The sequence below is a fragment of the Triturus cristatus genome, chromosome 7 (genome assembly GCF_964204655.1).
Source record: "Triturus cristatus chromosome 7, aTriCri1.1, whole genome shotgun sequence".
Classification (NCBI taxonomy): Eukaryota; Metazoa; Chordata; class Amphibia; order Caudata; family Salamandridae; genus Triturus; species Triturus cristatus.
The window spans coordinates 1,159,900,990-1,159,918,504 of record NC_140590.1 but is presented as its reverse complement, the minus strand read 5'-3'; the positions used below and the strand labels follow the sequence as shown (position 1 = coordinate 1,159,918,504).

Genomic DNA, 17,515 nt, shown 5'->3' with positions numbered 1-17,515 from the left:
GTGAGTGTCCTCAAAGTGAGGCCTCAGCTTCCTCCAATCATCCTCCACCATGGATGCCTTTCTTTCTTTAACTGAGTTGCACTGTGCTCTCAGGGTCAGCCTCAGGCTACCTAAAGCTGGAGGCTGGGTCCCTTTTGTGGGCTTACTGGAGGGACAGGTCAGGTTTGGGGCCCTAAGGTCCCATGTTTGCCTGTGCCCAACAGAATCCCTCTGGGGGAGGTCCCTAACTACCTGTAAAGGGGATCCCTCAGGAATGTTTTTAACCATCACCTGGCTAGGGCTACTAGTCAGGCAATCCTCATTCTTTTGATGGGGGGGTTCTTGTGGACAGGGGCCCTCTTGGGGTCCACTGGCCTCCCTGACCTCTGCAGCCCTGGGCTGACTGAGGCAGGGTAGAGAGAGGCAGGCTACCTGCACCAGACTGGGTCCCACCTTGGAAGGGGCCACTGACATCAGAGGCTCTGCCAGGCCAGGCCTGGCTACCTCTGGGGCAGTTCCTTCACAAGGGGTGAGGTCAGATCCCTGAGGAGGCTGACCTTTTCCTAATGTCTGGGGAGAGGGAGACTTTTCTTCCTCCCCACTACTCTCTGTTTGTGTGGAGTGATCCATAGTTTCAGGCTTCACTACACCTATGTCAGTCTGAGTATGGACTGAGACCATTACAGCCCTGCCCACCTTTTCAGGGAGGCACTCAGTTTGTGTTTGAGCTGTGACTGTCACAGCTCTGCCAGTCTCTACAGGGAAGTCTGTCTTTGCCTGGGCTGTGGCTACCACTGCCCTTCCAACCTTTTCAGGGAGGAAATCTACTTGGACAGGGGTTGTGGCTGGCACAACCCCACTACCCTTTTGTGAAAGGCCTACCATTTTAGAATGGGTGTCTTGTTCAACTCCAGCCCAAGCTGAGAGTTCCAAGTCATTCCCCAGTAAGCAGTCCACAGGCAAGGTTGGAGACACTGCCACCCTTTTAGGGCCAGTGACCCCTCCCCAGCTGAGACATACCTCTGCCATGGGATGATTGTTCTGTTTGCCATCAATGTTAGTTACCTGGTATGAGAAACCAGGCAAAAGCTGCTCAGAGGGAACTAGCCTATGGGCCACCATAGTGATGCTAGCTCCAGTGTCTCTGTAGGCCTCAGCTTTTCTACCATTGATGTAGGGTTCCTGTCTGTACCTACCCAAAGTGTTGGGACAGGTAGTGAAGTTGGCAAACCCCATGCCACCATCACAGACAAGAGTAGCTGCTGTAGGGGAATTGGCTAAGCCAGAGTCCCCCTGTGTTCCCCAAGAAAACCCAACCAAATTTTTGGGGGCACTCCCACCACCTGGGGGATCACTGCTGACAGTAATAGGTGGTGTGACAGGAGTAGTTGGAGGAACAGTTTTGTTTTTAGCCCTTGGGCAACTGCTGTCAGTTTTCCAATGCCCAGGAGTTTTACACTCATGGCAGTAAGGCTTCTTAACTGTGGTAGAGGAGGGAGCTTGGGACCCACCACCCGGTGTGGAGTTTTGGGGCCCTGAGGAAGATTTCTCTTTTGTTTTATCCCCACCCTTCTCTTGAGGCTTGGTGGTATCTTTCTTTTGGTCACCACCCTGATTTTTAGGCCTAATCCTGGTCCTGACCCATTTATCTGCCCTCTTTCCCAATTCTTGGGGAGAGGTCAAATCTGAGTCTACCAGGTGTTGATGGAGAAGCTGGTTCTGACAATTACTAAGGATCTGCTCCCTCATAATCAAGTTGTACAATCCTGTATAGTCCTGCACCTTGCTGCCAGTTAACCAACCTTCCAAAGCCTTAGTGGCACAATCCACAAAATCAGACCAGTCCTGTGTCTGTGTCTTCTGGGTGTCTTTGAACAACAACCTATATTGCTCAGTGGTTAAGCCAAACCCATCTATCAGAGCACTCTTCAGGACTTTGTAATTGTTAGCATCCTCATCACTGACTGTGAGAAGCTTGTCTCTACCTTTGTCGGAAAAGGAGAGCCACAAGATAGCTGCCCACTGACTCTGGGGTACCTGCTGTACTTTGCAGGCCCTCTCCAAAGCAGTCATCCACTTGTGGATGTCATCCCCATTCTGATATGGGGGGACTATCTTGCTTAGGTTTCTATGGTCATAAGACCTATCCCTATCTCTAGGAATGTTGCTGCCACCAGTGGGTTCTGACCCACACAATGTTTGCTCTCTAGCCAGAGCAAGCTTCTCTTTGGCAAGGGCAAGTTCTTCCCTCTGAATCCTCAGATTAGCTTCCCTCATTCTGGCTTCATGTTCCTTTCTCTCAGGGGAAGTCATTCCCCTGTGAGAGGAAACACTAGAGATGCTAGAGACATGGGAGTGGATGGATTCCCTTGAAGGGGATCTGTCCCTCCTGCTTCTCTGTGTAAGCCTACTTGGGGGTCTGTATGGGGGGACCCCATGCAAACTCCCATGTAAGCTTAGGTTAGCCTGGCTAAGTCTTCCTACTTGGCCCTGGCTGTCTACCTCTTCATCTGAAGCCTCATCTGACTCCTCTGTGGTGGGTAGACCCTTATCTAAAGCTATGGCACCATCCTTGGCAGCCCTTTCAGCATCATAGGCCTCCAGAAGCTCCACTAGCTGTCTAAGGGTAGGGTTGGAACCCTGTTTTAATCTCCTGGAGGTACACAGTTGTCTCATCTCCTGGAAAGTGAATGCATCATACCTAGAGGGAACCTGTCTAGGATTCTCCTCTCCTGAGGGAGCATCAGTGTGATCTCCATCCAGGGGCATGATTCTAGTGAGGGTGTGGTGTGTGCACCTACCTACACTAGTTGTATCTACTAAACCTCTCTAGTAGTTGTAGTCAGGGTGTGTTACTCCCTTCAACCTACAACTACTAAGTCCAGTAGGACTTGAGTATTATAATCTATGTTATATGTACCTAGACAATATCTGTGTGATCTTTCAATTTAGTATCTCAAGATTACAATGGTATTACAACAGCAAGCTCAGATCCCAACCCCTGCTCACCAATGTGAGAAGTTGGCCTGATGTATGATGTCACTAGTTCTAGTGTACACCTTATATCAGTCCAAATACCCTTATGGTGATTAGTTGTAAAGTCAACCTTATAGACCAGCTATCCTAGTGGTAGCATGGACAAGAGCAGTCTTAGGCTAAACTCTGAATGGCATGTGAAGCCAGCTGTGATACCATATATAATCCCTTGAATACCAAATGAAAGGACACCACAACAGATATATATATAAAATAAAGTGTATTTATTCTAGTCAAACCCTCAGCACTCTTTATGAGATTAGAGGTAAGTACAACACAGTCTTATTTAAGCATACATTAAGTCACACAGGTAAGTAATACAGTTAGGCCCTAGGGGCCACGCAAACCATATACTAAGTAAGTGGTATAAGGACCACTGTCACGGAAATAGAATAGGCCTAGGCCTAGGGAATCGCTGGGGCTACACTACACTAGCGTTAGTTAGGAAGTGGGAGGCCCACGGGATTCGTGTGCAGAGTGGAAACACTCACGCGTAATGCGTCAAAGTCACTAGCAATAGAACAGTTTAGAAAACGATAGATTTAGGACACTTCCGGAGTAGCTAGGAAGTCGAGACTGGAAAACTAGACACTAGGATAGTCACTATCCTGATGAGCACCGGAGTACCCAAGTTACCTAGCCCACAGGCTGCGGGTGCATAGGGGTGAAGATGCGTCGGTTTTCGTCGTCGACTCCTATGGATGCCTGAAGAAAGATGCTGACAGGCAGTCAGTGAAGAGTGTCCGGTGGATCCCAAGGCTGGGATCAAGAAGAGAGGAGACCTGCAAGCAGAAGGGACAGAGTCAAGGTCACTAGCCAGTGACCACGTGGAACCAGGAAGGAACCAGGCGATGTCGTGAAGATTGCAGGTGAAGGTGAAGCTTGTCGCTGCAGCCAGGAGGACCAGGAAGCGTCGAGGACGACCAGGACCAGGAGGCGAGCTGTCCCACGAAGGCTCTTGCTGTCGGCGGCGTCGAAGTTGGACTAGGACTCACCAAGCCTTGGCAAGTGGAACCCACGAAGAACGGAGGACTTGCTTCTGGTGCAGACCAGGAAGGTCTGGGGTGCTTCTTCTTTGCAGAGAAGCGGGAGCCAGTCTGGAGGAGCCAAACCAGTGCAGAAGATTTCAGGGTGCGTCGTCACAAAGGCCACTAGCCAGCGGGCAAGCAACTGGACAGACGCGGCAAGCAGGAAAATGCAGAAGGGCCCCACGCAGGACTCGTGGAGTGTGGGGGGCTGATCTTCGGTGCAGATGGTGCTTGGGGTTGGGGCTTCTCAATCCCCGGTGCACAACTTCGAGGGTGCCTCAGAAGCTGCGCTTGAAGTTACTAGCCACTTTTCCCAGGTAGCCGGTCCCACGTCGCTCGTCGCCTCCACGGATCTCAGCTTTGCTGTGGATGTGGATCAGGGTCGGAGAAGTCTGGAAGTCAAGGCTCTGGTCGGGCTCTGCAGTCGGTTCCTCGTAGAACGTGGGCAAAGCAAAGGGTAGTCTCTTGATGGTGCCTGTTTGCACAGGGTAGCCACTCCTTGGCCACAAGGGAGATTCTTCAGTCTTCTTCTTTCGTCGAATGTCGAAGGTCCAGAGTTTCTGTTCAAGTTACAGGTTCAGGATAATCTAAAGTCTTGAGGCCCAACTCCCACTCTTATACTAATCTGGGGGGCTGGGATACCTGCTAGGTCACGCCTTATGGGTGGGACCTGGGAGGGGGTGGTTACACCCACTTCCCTTTGTCCAGTTTCGCGCCAGAGCTGGGGCTGGAGTGCCCCAGCGCCGGTTTGAACTGGACTATGCAAGGAACACCTTGTGTGCCCCAGGCATGTCTCATTCCTTTCAGCCCACCCTGCCCCAATACACTAAAGGCTGTCTGGGGAGGTGCTAGCACCTCCCCAAGCAGGAAACCTATTGTCCAGGCCTCCCTGGCTGGGATCACTCCCAGCAGCAGGAGGTCAGACTTGTGTCTGTGGCAGCAGCATCCATTTTGTGATGCTGAGGCTTTGGTTAGAGTTAAACAGCAAAGTAGGATTTTAACATGTCTCTCCCTCTAGAAGGGGGGAATAATATCCTCATCACCAGAAATGGTATGGGGGTATTATTCCAAAGTGTTAGACACCTTACACGACATGTTTTGATAAAGCCAAACCATAGTTACCATAACCGTTTAAGATTATAAGGCACTTTAAGAGTATATGGTAGGCTATATCATAGAACAGCTATAAGGAAATGGTTCCGAAAGCTGCAGACAGGCTCAGCTCATGCTAGAGCACCATCTCACATGTTACCAAGCACTCTGCCTCCAGGATTGTTAAGGCCTGCCATAGGAGTGACTGATAGGTACACATGTGTCTATATGTAAGTTAGGTATTGGAATACTACACCTAAGCAAGGGGTGATTACACGACCTTGCCCCAGCTGTGTGATGAGCCAGTTGTGTCAAAATGGAAGGCCAGGCCAGGGGTGGCATAATACATGCTGCAGCCCCTGGTAAGCCTAGGGTACACCTATGCCCTGGGTACCTAGGGTACACTGTACAGGGTCCAATAAGGTGATCCTTACCAATTGGTTATGTACCCAGGGTACATGGAGTCCATTTTAAAGAGAGAGCAGACAGCCTGAGACCCTGAATGGCAGGATCTCAGGCCAACTAAGTCGAAAAACCAGCTAGACACTAGGCAAAAAGTTGGGGGTAACCATAGTCAGATATCCACCTTCCTACACTTATACCAGTCCAAAGTCTCACCAGGGGTGTATAACTGGTGTTATAAAGGGTCCAGTGACCCCTCACACTCTTCCCTATTTTTGTCTGCTCTTCAAAAGGCTCAAACAACGACCTAGGACCATTGGGCCCTGTCATCGCCGGAATCAGTGTCGAACAACACCGTTCTGACTCTGAATCGTCGGGGATGAGAATGGGGCTGACGCCACCAGTGGACCTTGACAGTGCCAGGACCATCGACATCAGGACTAGCACCGGAGTAGGTCGCGCTGGCAAAATCAGCACACATCTGGGTCCAGGATCGGATCTATGAGACCCCATCAGAGCCGAGGTCGGAGCTGTTGCCCCATGGGGCCCGAAGGCACTCTGTAGGGGTCGTCACGCTCAAATACTCGGTGCATGGCCTCATAAAATGCCTTCATTTAAGCAGGAGTGGCTCTGGCTCCCAGAAATGGGGGGGGGCACAGAGTTGGACCTGGCAACATCTCTGCAGAACCGTGCTTGGAACATCGATGTTCTCCTCTCGTCTCGCCAGTTGACGGGCGAGGTGAAGTTGTAGTGCGTTTCAACTAATTTATCATTTTGTGCTTCTTCCCCGGGTGGTCCAAGGACCTCGAGTGCGGCAAAGAAGATTTGGGGCTCCTGGAGCAGTCCAGCGACCTTCTTTTCCTCGATCGTGACCAAGACCTCTTAGGAGTCGCGCTAGATGGCCTCGACTGCCGGGCTACAAGCAGCTTTTTGGTTACCGCTCCCTCAAAGCTTTCAGCGCCATGGCCCAGCAGTCTGAGCACAACTTCGAGTCGTGGTCGCACTTGAGAAACCATATGCACACAAGGTGCGGGTCGGTAACCGAAATGGCGCAGTGGCAGACACCACACGGCTTAAACCCTACCTTTCTAGATGACACAAGGAAAGTCTATGACAAAACATCGAAAAAAGTCTGTGAAAAAGAGACAGAGGGGTAGCTCTTCTCCGGATCAGCACTAACTGGCACGGAAAGAAAAGAACTGACATCCGCGCCCCTGGGTGGCGCCTATATAGGTGACTGCGACGTCTCCTCAGGCACCAACAATGCCGATGCGCTGAACTGAACGGAGCCACCTGATGGTGCGCAGGGGTACTGCTCACGCAAAAGAGACCGGATTCAGTCTGACTCCTAGGAAATTCAAATGCAAGGAATCTGTAGCTAGAAATCTCTATCAGATAAGTCTGCTTCTTACATTGGTGGATGAGCAGTTGTAGGACTGTACCTGCTCCAAAGACGTTGGCCATCTTGGAACGGTAAATTCAGTTCCCCGCTTATTAATAGAGGTTAAAAGTGGGCAATTCATCAGCCCGAGGTGTTCTGATGTGGAGCTCAAGGGTCGTGGGGTATTGATCAGCATTATGCTCAAAGGGTTAATGCATAACAAATACCGTTGGTTATCTTGGAGTGTCTAATCTCCGCATCCGGCCTTGTAACAGAGATAGTGATGGGCAAATAATGGCCCGAGAAGGAGTAAAGAACATATCAAATTAAAGCGATTGTAGCTGTGTGCATCCAATAAGGATCTGAAAATATAATTTTGATTATCGCTGTGTGCATACAGAAAAAAGGTTTGTAGAAGGAAAACAATGCTGATGCCCCCATGTAATGGTGTGTCCACAGCAAGTTTAGGAATGTAAAGGAGAAAAATTTAATAAAACTTAATAAACGGAACGTGGGTGAACCATCCCTAGGGTAACGAATCCATCTGGATATAAGTTACCTGAAACAATACGTTTTTAAATATTCGAATCCAAGAAAAAAGGGGGGTCTCTATTAGGTGAGTTCTAAGGCAACATTAAAGGAGAGTAAAGGGAAAGGGATTCCCGAGTTGAGTGTGTGATGCAACCGTCTAAGTAGAACGGTACAGAATAATAGTTATCATAAATCTAAATAACACATATTGTATACCCACAGGATCTACTTACACAATCTTGTGGGTCACCTTAACATAGTTAAACATACACAGTAAGTACATCGGTGCCAGAGTAAGCATATTGGTTCCAGAGTAAAGAAAAGAGGTTGTGATAGTAGAATCCTAAATCTGAGGGGATAGGAGAACAGGTATAGGGAGCATGATAGACGGTTAATGAACAAATGAGCTCCCCAAGTGACAGCCTGTAGTGCTAAGGAAATCAAAGCCATGTGAGGACATGTAGTCCTATGTAAGATTTCACGTAGGCGTATGGAAGCAGACTTCAAAATTTCAGTTCGAACTCAACAGTAGTAGTAAGATAGAGATCACATCACAAACAAGTCAGAAGACCACATGAAGGTTATGGTACTGAGTAAATAGATACTGTTTCAACTTGGTAACATTATGCCTCATGTGGGGATCATGAAAGCTAGTACCCCAAAAAGTAGTGTAATTAGTGGTCTGTGTTTAGGCCTATTTCCTCACTTCTTAATCGCATGATCCAAGTTGCCTCCCTTCTCCTCAACGTTAGTTCTCTATTGCCACCTCTCACGTCACTGGGTATGGTTTCAAAGTCGTAAAAGGAGAAGGTTTTGTGACTACCCTTAACAGGACATTCCAATATGTGCATGGCTACGGGGTACCTGGTGTCAGCCTGTTTAACCGCCATGATGTGTTCTAAGATGAGGTCTTTCAGAGACCTGAAAGTGCAGCCAATGTAGCTACGTTGACATTTGCATACAACTGCGTAGACCACATAGTTGGTCTGACAGTTGATGCTAGTATTTATCTTGTAAGATCGGCCATTCGGGCCAGAAAAGTCTTTCTTTTTGTCAGTGGCCCATCTGCATGCAGTGCACTGTCCATATTTGAAAAAACCAAGTCCGTGAGCTGAGAGCCAATGTACCTGATTGCCCATCCTAGGATAGCTAGGGCTAAGTAAGTTTCTAAGGCTCTTCCCCTTGCAGAAAGTCGTTTCTGGTCTGGAAGAAATTAAAGGTTCTAACGTCTTATCAGCATGTAGTAAGTGCCAGTGTTTCCTCATGCTTTTTGTGAGTGTCATGCTGAGCACATTGTAGTCCATGACAAGCCGAGTAGTGTTGGGGTCCTCTTGCTTGCTTTTATCCTGAAGTGTCTTTTGTCTCTCTACTTTTGAGATCCTGTTCAATGCATTGTTTACTGTCCTCTGACTGTAACCCCTGCGCTTGAATCTGTCCCCCATGCTTTTGAGGCAATTCACAAAGTCACCTTCAATACTGCAATTGCGTCGTGCACGTACAAATTCCCCGTAGGGGATAGTAATAATCTGATGTCTTGGGTGCACGCTGGTGGCATGTATTATACTATTGCATGCCGTAGCCTTCCTGTAAAGCCTGCATTCAATTCTGTTATTGGAGACTAAGAGTTCCACATCTAAGAAAGTGATTGAGCTCTTGCTATGTTGGTAGGTAAATCTAATATTAGCGTCATTACTGTTAAGGTATGTTAAAAATTCAGTCAGACTCTCAGTGTTGCCTGTCCAAATTAGGAGGCAGTCGTCAATGTACCTGCCTCAGAAAAGAATAGAGTCGCTCCAATCATTGCCTTTAGAGCCCCAAATCCAGCTCTCCTCCAACCACCCCATAAAAAGATTGGCGTATGATGGGGAAAATTTAGAGCCCATAGCTACTCCATGTATCTGTTTATTCCATGCCCCTTTGAAGAGGAACACATTGTTTTCAAGAATCATTTGTGTCATGTCCATTAACTTGTCCGTATGTTCCCAGAGGCTAGCCGGGCGAGAGTTAAGTGTGCGTTTTAATGCCAGTAGGCGATGGTCATGTTGGATGCTCGTATACAGGGCAGTGACATCCAGAGTAACTAGTGTCATAGTATTGTCCCAAGTAATGTCTGCCAGCGTGCTGAGTATGTGTTTGTGTCTCTGATATAAGAGGGTAGGTTAGCTACCAACGGCTGGAGAAATAAATCCACATATTCAGATAGTTTCTCTGTGGGTCCACCAATTCCAGACACAATGTGTCTGCCTGGGTGGGAAAGGGAGCTTTGTGTGCACTTTAGGTAGTGTATACCGGCATGAGTGTCTAGGGTATTCTACTTTGAGGTAAGTGTGCTCATTAAAGTCCAAGAGGCATACATCGTGCCAGTCTTTAACTTTCTGATTGATGAGACTAGTCAGTGTCCAAATGGGGTTCGAAGATAGTTTCTCATAGCAATCTCTCTCATTGAGTTGTGAGATGATCTCTCTATCATAGTCAACCTGGTTCATAAGCACCACATTGCCCCCTTTGTCAGCCTCCCGTATTGTAATACTGTCATCTGCCATCAGTTGGTGTAGGGCTTCCCGTTCTGTATGGGTGATGGTATGGGGGTATTATTCCAAAGTGTTAGACACCTTACACGACATGTTTTGATAAAGCCAAACCATAGTTACCATAACCGTTTAAGATTATAAGGCACTTTAAGAGTATATGGTAGGCTATATCATAGAACAGCTATAAGGAAATGGTTCCGAAAGCTGCAGACAGGCTCAGCTCATGCTAGAGCACCATCTCACATGTTACCAAGCACTCTGCCTCCAGGATTGTTAAGGCCTGCCATAGGAGTGACTGATAGGTACACATGTGTCTATATGTAAGTTAGGTATTGGAATACTACACCTAAGCAAGGGGTGATTACACGACCTTGCCCCAGCTGAGTGATGAGCCAGTTGTGTCAAAATGGAAGGCCAGGCCAGGGGTGGCATAATACATGCTGCAGCCCCTGGTAAGCCTAGGGTACACCTATGCCCTGGGTACCTAGGGTACACTGTACAGGGTCCAATAAGGTGATCCTTACCAATTGGTTATGTACCCAGGGTACATGGAGTCCATTTTAAAGAGAGAGCAGACAGCCTGAGACCCTGAATGGCAGGATCTCAGGCCAACTAAGTCGAAAAACCAGCTAGACACTAGGCAAAAAGTTGGGGGTAACCATAGTCAGATATCCACCTTCCTACACTTATACCAGTCCAAAGTCTCACCAGGGGTGTATAACTGGTGTTATAAAGGGTCCAGTGACCCCTCACACTCTTCCCTATTTTTGTCTGCTCTTCAAAAGGCTCAAACAACGACCTAGGACCATTGGGCCCTGTCATCGCCGGAATCAGTGTCGAACAACACCGTTCTGACTCTGAATCGTCGGGGATGAGAATGGGGCTGACGCCACCAGTGGACCTTGACAGTGCCAGGACCATCGACATCAGGACTAGCACCGGAGTAGGTCGCGCTGGCAAAATCAGCACACATCTGGGTCCAGGATCGGATCTATGAGACCCCATCAGAGCCGAGGTCGGAGCTGTTGCCCCATGGGGCCCGAAGGCACTCTGTAGGGGTCGTCACGCTCAAATACTCGGTGCATGGCCTCATAAAATGCCTTCATTTAAGCAGGAGTGGCTCTGGCTCCCAGAAATGGGGGGGGGCACAGAGTTGGACCTGGCAACATCTCTGCAGAACCGTGCTTGGAACATCGATGTTCTCCTCTCGTCTCGCCAGTTGACGGGCGAGGTGAAGTTGTAGTGCGTTTCAACTAATTTATCATTTTGTGCTTCTTCCCCGGGTGGTCCAAGGACCTCGAGTGCGGCAAAGAAGATTTGGGGCTCCTGGAGCAGTCCAGCGACCTTCTTTTCCTCGATCGTGACCAAGACCTCTTAGGAGTCGCGCTAGATGGCCTCGACTGCCGGGCTACAAGCAGCTTTTTGGTTACCGCTCCCTCAAAGCTTTCAGCGCCATGGCCCAGCAGTCTGAGCACAACTTCGAGTCGTGGTCGCACTTGAGAAACCATATGCACACAAGGTGCGGGTCGGTAACCGAAATGGCGCAGTGGCAGACACCACACGGCTTAAACCCTACCTTTCTAGATGACACAAGGAAAGTCTATGACAAAACATCGAAAAAAGTCTGTGAAAAAGAGACAGAGGGGTAGCTCTTCTCCGGATCAGCACTAACTGGCACGGAAAGAAAAGAACTGACATCCGCGCCCCTGGGTGGCGCCTATATAGGTGACTGCGACGTCTCCTCAGGCACCAACAATGCCGATGCGCTGAACTGAACGGAGCCACCTGATGGTGCGCAGGGGTACTGCTCACGCAAAAGAGACCGGATTCAGTCTGACTCCTAGGAAATTCAAATGCAAGGAATCTGTAGCTAGAAATCTCTATCAGATAAGTCTGCTTCTTACATTGGTGGATGAGCAGTTGTAGGACTGTACCTGCTCCAAAGACGTTGGCCATCTTGGAACGGTAAATTCAGTTCCCCGCTTATTAATAGAGGTTAAAAGTGGGCAATTCATCAGCCCGAGGTGTTCTGATGTGGAGCTCAAGGGTCGTGGGGTATTGATCAGCATTATGCTCAAAGGGTTAATGCATAACAAATACCGTTGGTTATCTTGGAGTGTCTAATCTCCGCATCCGGCCTTGTAACAGAGATAGTGATGGGCAAATAATGGCCCGAGAAGGAGTAAAGAACATATCAAATTAAAGCGATTGTAGCTGTGTGCATCCAATAAGGATCTGAAAATATAATTTTGATTATCGCTGTGTGCATACAGAAAAAAGGTTTGTAGAAGGAAAACAATGCTGATGCCCCCATGTAATGGTGTGTCCACAGCAAGTTTAGGAATGTAAAGGAGAAAAATTTAATAAAACTTAATAAACGGAACGTGGGTGAACCATCCCTAGGGTAACGAATCCATCTGGATATAAGTTACCTGAAACAATACGTTTTTAAATATTCGAATCCAAGAAAAAAGGGGGGTCTCTATTAGGTGAGTTCTAAGGCAACATTAAAGGAGAGTAAAGGGAAAGGGATTCCCGAGTTGAGTGTGTGATGCAACCGTCTAAGTAGAACGGTACAGAATAATAGTTATCATAAATCTAAATAACACATATTGTATACCCACAGGATCTACTTACACAATCTTGTGGGTCACCTTAACATAGTTAAACATACACAGTAAGTACATCGGTGCCAGAGTAAGCATATTGGTTCCAGAGTAAAGAAAAGAGGTTGTGATAGTAGAATCCTAAATCTGAGGGGATAGGAGAACAGGTATAGGGAGCATGATAGACGGTTAATGAACAAATGAGCTCCCCAAGTGACAGCCTGTAGTGCTAAGGAAATCAAAGCCATGTGAGGACATGTAGTCCTATGTAAGATTTCACGTAGGCGTATGGAAGCAGACTTCAAAATTTCAGTTCGAACTCAACAGTAGTAGTAAGATAGAGATCACATAACAAACAAGTCAGAAGACCACATGAAGGTTATGGTACTGAGTAAATAGATACTGTTTCAACTTGGTAACATTATGCCTCATGTGGGGATCATGAAAGCTAGTACCCCAAAAAGTAGTGTAATTAGTGGTCTGTGTTTAGGCCTATTTCCTCACTTCTTAATCGCATGATCCAAGTTGCCTCCCTTCTCCTCAACGTTAGTTCTCTATTGCCACCTCTCACGTCACTGGGTATGGTTTCAAAGTCGTAAAAGGAGAAGGTTTTGTGACTACCCTTAACAGGACATTCCAATATGTGCATGGCTACGGGGTACCTGGTGTCAGCCTGTTTAACCGCCATGATGTGTTCTAAGATGAGGTCTTTCAGAGACCTGAAAGTGCAGCCAATGTAGCTACGTTGACATTTGCATACAACTGCGTAGACCACATAGTTGGTCTGACAGTTGATGCTAGTATTTATCTTGTAAGATCGGCCATTCGGGCCAGAAAAGTCTTTCTTTTTGTCAGTGGCCCATCTGCATGCAGTGCACTGTCCATATTTGAAAAAACCAAGTCCGTGAGCTGAGAGCCAATGTACCTGATTGCCCATCCTAGGATAGCTAGGGCTAAGTAAGTTTCTAAGGCTCTTCCCCTTGCAGAAAGTCGTTTCTGGTCTGGAAGAAATTAAAGGTTCTAACGTCTTATCAGCATGTAGTAAGTGCCAGTGTTTCCTCATGCTTTTTGTGAGTGTCATGCTGAGCACATTGTAGTCCATGACAAGCCGAGTAGTGTTGGGGTCCTCTTGCTTGCTTTTATCCTGAAGTGTCTTTTGTCTCTCTACTTTTGAGATCCTGTTCAATGCATTGTTTACTGTCCTCTGACTGTAACCCCTGCGCTTGAATCTGTCCCCCATGCTTTTGAGGCAATTCACAAAGTCACCTTCAATACTGCAATTGCGTCGTGCACGTACAAATTCCCCGTAGGGGATAGTAATAATCTGATGTCTTGGGTGCACGCTGGTGGCATGTATTATACTATTGCATGCCGTAGCCTTCCTGTAAAGCCTGCATTCAATTCTGTTATTGGAGACTAAGAGTTCCACATCTAAGAAAGTGATTGAGCTCTTGCTATGTTGGTAGGTAAATCTAATATTAGCGTCATTACTGTTAAGGTATGTTAAAAATTCAGTCAGACTCTCAGTGTTGCCTGTCCAAATTAGGAGGCAGTCGTCAATGTACCTGCCTCAGAAAAGAATAGAGTCGCTCCAATCATTGCCTTTAGAGCCCCAAATCCAGCTCTCCTCCAACCACCCCATAAAAAGATTGGCGTATGATGGGGAAAATTTAGAGCCCATAGCTACTCCATGTATCTGTTTATTCCATGCCCCTTTGAAGAGGAACACATTGTTTTCAAGAATCATTTGTGTCATGTCCATTAACTTGTCCGTATGTTCCCAGAGGCTAGCCGGGCGAGAGTTAAGTGTGCGTTTTAATGCCAGTAGGCGATGGTCATGTTGGATGCTCGTATACAGGGCAGTGACATCCAGAGTAACTAGTGTCATAGTATTGTCCCAAGTAATGTCTGCCAGCGTGCTGAGTATGTGTTTGTGTCTCTGATATAAGAGGGTAGGTTAGCTACCAACGGCTGGAGAAATAAATCCACATATTCAGATAGTTTCTCTGTGGGTCCACCAATTCCAGACACAATGTGTCTGCCTGGGTGGGAAAGGGAGCTTTGTGTGCACTTTAGGTAGTGTATACCGGCATGAGTGTCTAGGGTATTCTACTTTGAGGTAAGTGTGCTCATTAAAGTCCAAGAGGCATACATCGTGCCAGTCTTTAACTTTCTGATTGATGAGACTAGTCAGTGTCCAAATGGGGTTCGAAGATAGTTTCTCATAGCAATCTCTCTCATTGAGTTGTGAGATGATCTCTCTATCATAGTCAACCTGGTTCATAAGCACCACATTGCCCCCTTTGTCAGCCTCCCGTATTGTAATACTGTCATCTGCCATCAGTTGGTGTAGGGCTTCCCGTTCTGTATGGGTGAGGTTGCCTGTCCACTTGTGGTGTGAGTGTCGTGAATCTACATACTTGTCTATGTCTGACATGACTAACTTAAAAAAAAGTCAATGTTATTGCCAACCGGCATTGGGGGAGTCCATCTCAATTTGGATTTAAGTCCACTGCCAATATTCAGGTCTGTTTGTGCATCAAGCTCGTAGAGCAGTCTATCCATTGTCACTGTGTCCCCCTCACATTCAGAGATCGACATTAACAACTTAGTATCCAATACATCCTGAATTGACAGATCATCACATGAAAGGTTGATTTGCGGTGTGATTCTGTTTTTATTGGTACATGGAAAAAGTGCAAAGTGTTTTTAAGTTTAAAGCGTCTGACAAATTTAAACACATTAACCTTGGCCTTGCAAATATCAGCCCTATCCATTGGGCAGAAGCTCAAACCCTTCTGTAATGGAGATGTTGCTGCTTGGCTAATAGGTTTGTCGGTGAGGTTGATGACTGTGGGGTCCCCTATTTTTTCTTGTTCCAGGATCTGGTTCTCATTCTGTCTTCTTGCCAAGCCCCCACTCTTGTCCACCTGTGGTGGGAGTGCGTCGGTTTTGCTCTCAGTTCCCCTGTGTTACCTGTCAGGCTGCTAGCAAGCCCCCCACACCCCATGACCGCCTCCTCAGATTCTCTCACTACCACCAGCCATAAGTGCTCCACATCGCTCCAATCATAAGTTATTGGTAAACACAGCGCCCCCCCATGAGGTTGGTGCCCCCTTCACAGGTCAGCGCCCAGTGTGGCCGCACCAGTCGCACTGCCCTAAAGCTGGCCCTAAATGTATAGCTCCGAGAAAACGTTTCCAGTTCAACTAGCCGATGACAGGGTAGATAAATAAATTGCAAGTTCGTTAATCATCTTTGATTACATAGGTCTTTAAATTAGCGAAGGCAGCAAAGTAACCTGCCTGTACTGGATCTGAGAAACAACATTCAATGCACAGTTTGGGTCTGTTGTAAAGACCTCCAAATGGAAATGGTAAAGAGAATAAGGAACCTCATCATAACATCTGGCAGAAGTGATAGCTGTGAGGACAAAAACTCTTTTGTATTTATGATTCATCAGAGAGCACTTAATTGTGTGTGTGTCGTTATATGAGCCTTTTCTGCAGCTAAAGAGGAGCCTGAATTGACTCCGCTCCTACCTGTGCTAGCAGATGTTAGTCTCTGAAGTTAATATGTCAGCATTTGCATATACCTTGGTCATTGAGAGGGTTAAGCGTGCTGGTATTTGTGTGTGATGGTTGATTCTGGCTTATAGAATGGCTTGGCCTGAGGCCTATCAGCCTAAGAGTCTCTTGCTAAATGTTTTCTACTTTTTGAATCCCCTCGTCAATGAGCGAACGAAATAGCATTGCCACAGAATGCAGTGAGGCTACTACAAGCCTAAGGTGTGCCGTTTGCCTAGTAACTATTGCCCATCACTGCAGGTTGTCAAAAGGCAGTTCTTGTTTACAGCATCATGATGTGTACAATGATTGTTTCATAGTAACTGTCGCCGGTTGTCAAAATAAAACCTTTAAATTGCTGCACCATGTTTTATGTCACTTGTGAACTCCGCTACTTGTCCAATATCTGGGCATGCTCCTTTTCTCCCTACTTAGACAATGGTCCACTCAGAATCCCACCAACCCAACCACACACTTTATTGTTTTCAGTGACTGAAACTAAGGTTTAGCACGGTACAATCACAGTATAGGTCCCTAAACAGTTAGATACATAAATAATAAATGCACATTAGCAGGCCCCATTTTAACCAAACCCAAGCCTTTCAGGTCCAGCCTGGAAAGGCGTCAGCCCTACACGGATGTTTATCAGATTCAAAGGCAGCAGATAGATAGTTAGCAGTACACCTGTCCCTCTATGATCCAGTAATAACCTGTATCTAGAAGTTTCTATTTCAAAGTGAAATTACAGCATGTATTGAGCTATAACTCGTTATATAAGGTATTTAATATTCAGAAAGAAGCGTGCCTTTGTGCGCAGGTGGGTTTGCATCGATGGCATATTTAGGTGATTCTTACCTGTATCTTTTCTTCAAAGGACACTTGCAGTGCATAAGCATTGGCTTCAGTAGCTGAGAACACACCCTGAATGTAACCGACCACAAACTTGCCCACAAACATGACTAAAATGGTGAGCCATACTTCGCTGAGCCATCTGTTCCGGACATCACCATATCCTGTTATGGTGAGGCGTGAGATGACCCAGTATAAAGCATTGATGTAAATATCGCTCAGTGTCCAGTCTACAGTGTCACCTGAAAGGAAATAGACAGGTTATTTCCAATATTAAGCTTCCTACTGGAATGAGAACATATATATTTTCAGTGCACAGCCAGTTCCCTACTGACTATTACCCTATTAGTTCTTGATTTGCAGATTGTCTCAAACATAACAACTCTTTTCTCCTACAATTACAATATCTGTACTTCATAGATGCTAGATTGAAATGTAGGAGAGTTCCAAAGATTCCTTTCAATGTAGTGGACAAAATGATTATTTTTAGAAGGCCACAGAAGACAAGTTGAGT

General features: G+C 46.9%; 1 protein-coding gene across 1 annotated transcript in view; it reads right to left on the bottom strand.

Moving 5' to 3' along the window:
* Positions 1-17,237, bottom strand: part of LOC146811318 (cyclic nucleotide-gated channel alpha-2-like) — a 151,141-nt gene extending 133,904 nt beyond the window's left edge. Inside the window, exon 1 of the mRNA XM_085618405.1 lies at positions 17,008-17,237. Within this exon, the coding sequence (XP_085474531.1) occupies positions 17,008-17,109 (102 nt within the window). The 5' untranslated portion in view covers positions 17,110-17,237. The remainder of the gene's footprint in view (positions 1-17,007) is intronic.
* Between the last annotated feature and the right edge of the window lie 278 nt (positions 17,238-17,515).